General features: G+C 47.1%; 1 protein-coding gene across 1 annotated transcript in view; it reads right to left on the bottom strand.

Annotated features, from left to right (window-relative positions):
• Window positions 1-219: 219 nt before the first annotated feature.
• LOC108803890 (ankyrin repeat and SOCS box protein 10-like) overlaps window positions 220-3,246 on the bottom strand; it is a gene marked incomplete at its 5' end in the record, with an annotated part of 14,728 nt that continues 11,701 nt past the window's right edge. The window contains one exon of the mRNA XM_018575679.1: window positions 220-405. Within this exon, the coding sequence (XP_018431181.1) occupies window positions 220-405 (186 nt within the window). The remainder of the gene's footprint in view (window positions 406-3,246) is intronic.

Below are 3,246 nucleotides of genomic sequence, written 5' to 3'. Positions count from 1 at the left end.
CCTGGAAAGTCCAAACACACTTTATTGAAGGTTTCATGTTACATTTTATGAGCTTCTCATTCACAGAAATATAGAACATTCCGGAACACCAATATGGAGAGTTAGGTTATGACAGGTCACGTGACACAAGTCTTCTCCATGGTGTCCAATGACCATCTAGAAGAGCTGATGGGAGTCCTTAAAGGGTTAGTCCTCTCCGTGTCTGATGATCCCCAACACTCAGTACAGGACGTCCTCAAACCGAAGCTGCAGGAACTCCAGGAGAGCAGGAGGAAGGGGCAGCTTGGGCAGAGTCTGTGACATCCGCCCCTCCAAGTGTGAGCGCAGGGCGCAGCGGCAGAGATGCTGAAGAGAACGAGGACTGCGAGACAACGAGAAGACGGATTGGAAGAACTGAAGATGGTTCTGGAAAGTCCAAAACAGAAGAAAACAAATCAGAACCTTGAAGACGGAATACAGGAGACGAGGACATGAAAACCAACATGCAGATCATCTCATCACTTCCTGTTATAGATGTTTGATGGACCCAAAATCCTTCAAATCTACAAACTGAGAAAAGAAAGGAAAAGGAAAAGGAAAGGAAAGGAAAGGAAAGGAAAGGAAAGAAAAGGAAGGAAAGGAAGGAAGGAAAGGAAGGAAGGAAAGGAAGGAAGGAAAGGAAGGAAGGAAAGGAAAGGAAGGAAAGGAAGGAAAGGAAGGAAAGGAAGGAAAGGAAAGGAAGGAAAGGAAAGGAAGGAAAGGAAGGAAAGGAAAGGAAGGAAAGGAAAGGAAAGGAAGGAAAGGAAAGGAAGGAAAGGAAGGAAAGGAAAGGAAGGAAAGGAAAGGAAGGAAAGGAAGGAAAGGAAAGGAAGGAAAGGAAAGGAAAGGAAGGAAAGGAAAGGAAGGAAAGGAAGGAAAGGAAGGAAAGGAAAGGAAGGAAAGGAAAGGAAGGAAAGGAAGGAAAGGAAAGGAAGGAAAGGAAAGGAAAGGAAGGAAAGGAAAGGAAGGAAAGGAAGGAAAGGAAGGAAAGGAAAGGAAAGGAAGGAAAGGAAGGAAAGGAAAGGAAGGAAAGGAAAGGAAAGGAAAGGAAAAGGAAAGGAAGGAAAGGAAAGGAAAGGAAGGAAAGGAAAGGAAAGGAAAAGGAAAGGAAGGAAAGGAAAGGAAAGGAAAGGAAGGAAAGGAAGGAAAGGAAAGGAAAGGAAAAGGAAAGGAAAGGAAGGAAAGGAAAGGAAAAGGAAGGAAGGAAAGGAAGGAAAGGAAAAGGAAGGAAGGAAAAGGAAGGAAACAAAAGGAAGGAAGGAAAAGGAAGGAAACAAAAGGAAGGAAAGGAAAGGAAGGAAACGAAAGGAAAAGAAAAGAAAAGGAAACGAAAGGAAAGAAAAGTGTCCTCTAAAAATGACTCCGAGGTGGTCACAAAGTAAACATGAAGCGTCTGTCTCTGTGTATAGAAAGGGACGATGTTGGTGATAATGATATGCGGATGGAATAGACACAATGTCTCATCTATGGTATGAATTAGGAATGCGCTGATACTAGTATAGATATCGGTGCCGAGTATTTGGGTTAGTACTCGCCCCAATGCTCCGATACCTATCCCGATACTTCCGGTAACAGGAAGCCGGGCGGCGCGTCATTACACAATGCCCATTTTCTTGATTGGCCGGGAAGCCGGCTTCATGCTCCCTCGTCATCTCATGACGAGGGAGCATAGAGCCGGCCTCCCGTCCAATAAGAAACCAGGGCGTTGCGTCATTACACGGCCCCCGGCTTCCATGATTGGCCAGCAAGACGGCTCCGGCTGGGGACTGGAGGAAGGCCGCTCCTGGCTGGACAGACTTTCTTGTTAATCGGGAAGCCGGGTGGCGAGTCATTAAACGCCACTTGGCTTCCGGGAATGGGACTGGTACTCGGTAATTGGTATCGGCGAGTACTGAAACAAATGTAGCGGTACCAAAATACCGGTACCAAAATACTGGTACTGCTGCATCCCTGGTATGAACCACAAGATCCAATAAATGTGAATAAAGTGCCCGACCAGAAGACTTGCACCCTGGAGCTCTCAGAGAGCTGAGTCCGGTTATTTCTAAACTATGCTTCTAATTTTAGAGACTTCCTAATGGCTGGTTTGGTGCCTATCATTAACCCCTTCCTGTCCGCGGTGTTACACCCCCTTCCTGTCCGCGGTGTTACACCCCCTTCCTGTCCGCGGTGTTACACCCCCTTGCTGTCCCCGCCATTGCTCAGTGTTCAGCGCTGCGGTACTTTGACTGACATTTATTCCGCCATACAACGCCGCACTGACATGAATTTTATACCATTTTTTGGGGACACATCGAGCTTTCTTTTGGGGTATTTAATCACAACTGCGGTTTTTATTTTTTACTTTATAATGAAAAAAGTACCGAAAATATTGAAAAAAACCCTGTTCTCCCTCTGTTATGTTAGAAAACATTTATTATCACCCAGTTTTTTGGTAAAATATAAAAGTCGGGGTCACGTCGGGTAAATAGACACCAAACACGTCAAGCTTTAAAATTGCGCGCACCCGCGAAATCGCAAAAACTACATTACCCAAAATTTCCCCATAGGCGACGCTTTAAAAGCTTTTACCGCTCCTCTGGTGTTATCGGTGATTGGCGGGCCGAGAATTATCGCTCTCACTCCGACGTTCGCGGCGATATGTAACATGTGCGGCGCAATGGGCGCAATCATCATTTTCGCGCGTAGGCGGACTCGACGCATGTTTGCGTGTGCATGTGGGGGGCGGGGGACTTTAATTTTTTTTTATTGCTTTGATATGTGACTTTTAATTTCTTAATGTAACTTTAATTTTTTTAAACCTTTTTTTCCCACTGTACTTTATTGCTCTCACATAGGGAGCAAACACGCCCCCTATGTGATAGGCAATTTACAGTGACAGGTCCTCTTTATGGAGGCATCAGGGGGTCTTAAAGACACCTAATGTCACCTGGGGACCCCCAGAGAAGCTGATGAAGCAAACACCAGCTCCACCAGCTTCTCTCCGGTTTTCTGTAGCTGGAGAGTGACACTGTATGATCCCCGGCCGCAGAGCCGCTGTGCTCGTCCCGGGCTCACAGCGGGCACAACGGAGCTCGGGATCGCCAGCAGCGGCGGGGGGGGGCGCACACCCGACCGCATATTACAAGCGATCGGGCGTCTCTACAGACCCCCGAACGCTTGTATGTAAACAGTCATCGCCGGCTGTTTACATTCCAGGCTGATTTCCCGCTCGTGCGCGCCGCCTAG

This window comes from Nanorana parkeri, unplaced genomic scaffold (assembly GCF_000935625.1).
Source record: "Nanorana parkeri isolate BGI_ZX_2015 unplaced genomic scaffold, ASM93562v1 scaffold4392, whole genome shotgun sequence".
NCBI classification, from domain to species: Eukaryota; Metazoa; Chordata; class Amphibia; order Anura; family Dicroglossidae; genus Nanorana; species Nanorana parkeri.
The sequence above is the reverse complement of the archived record's forward strand: the minus strand, read 5'-3'. Positions and strand labels throughout refer to the sequence as shown.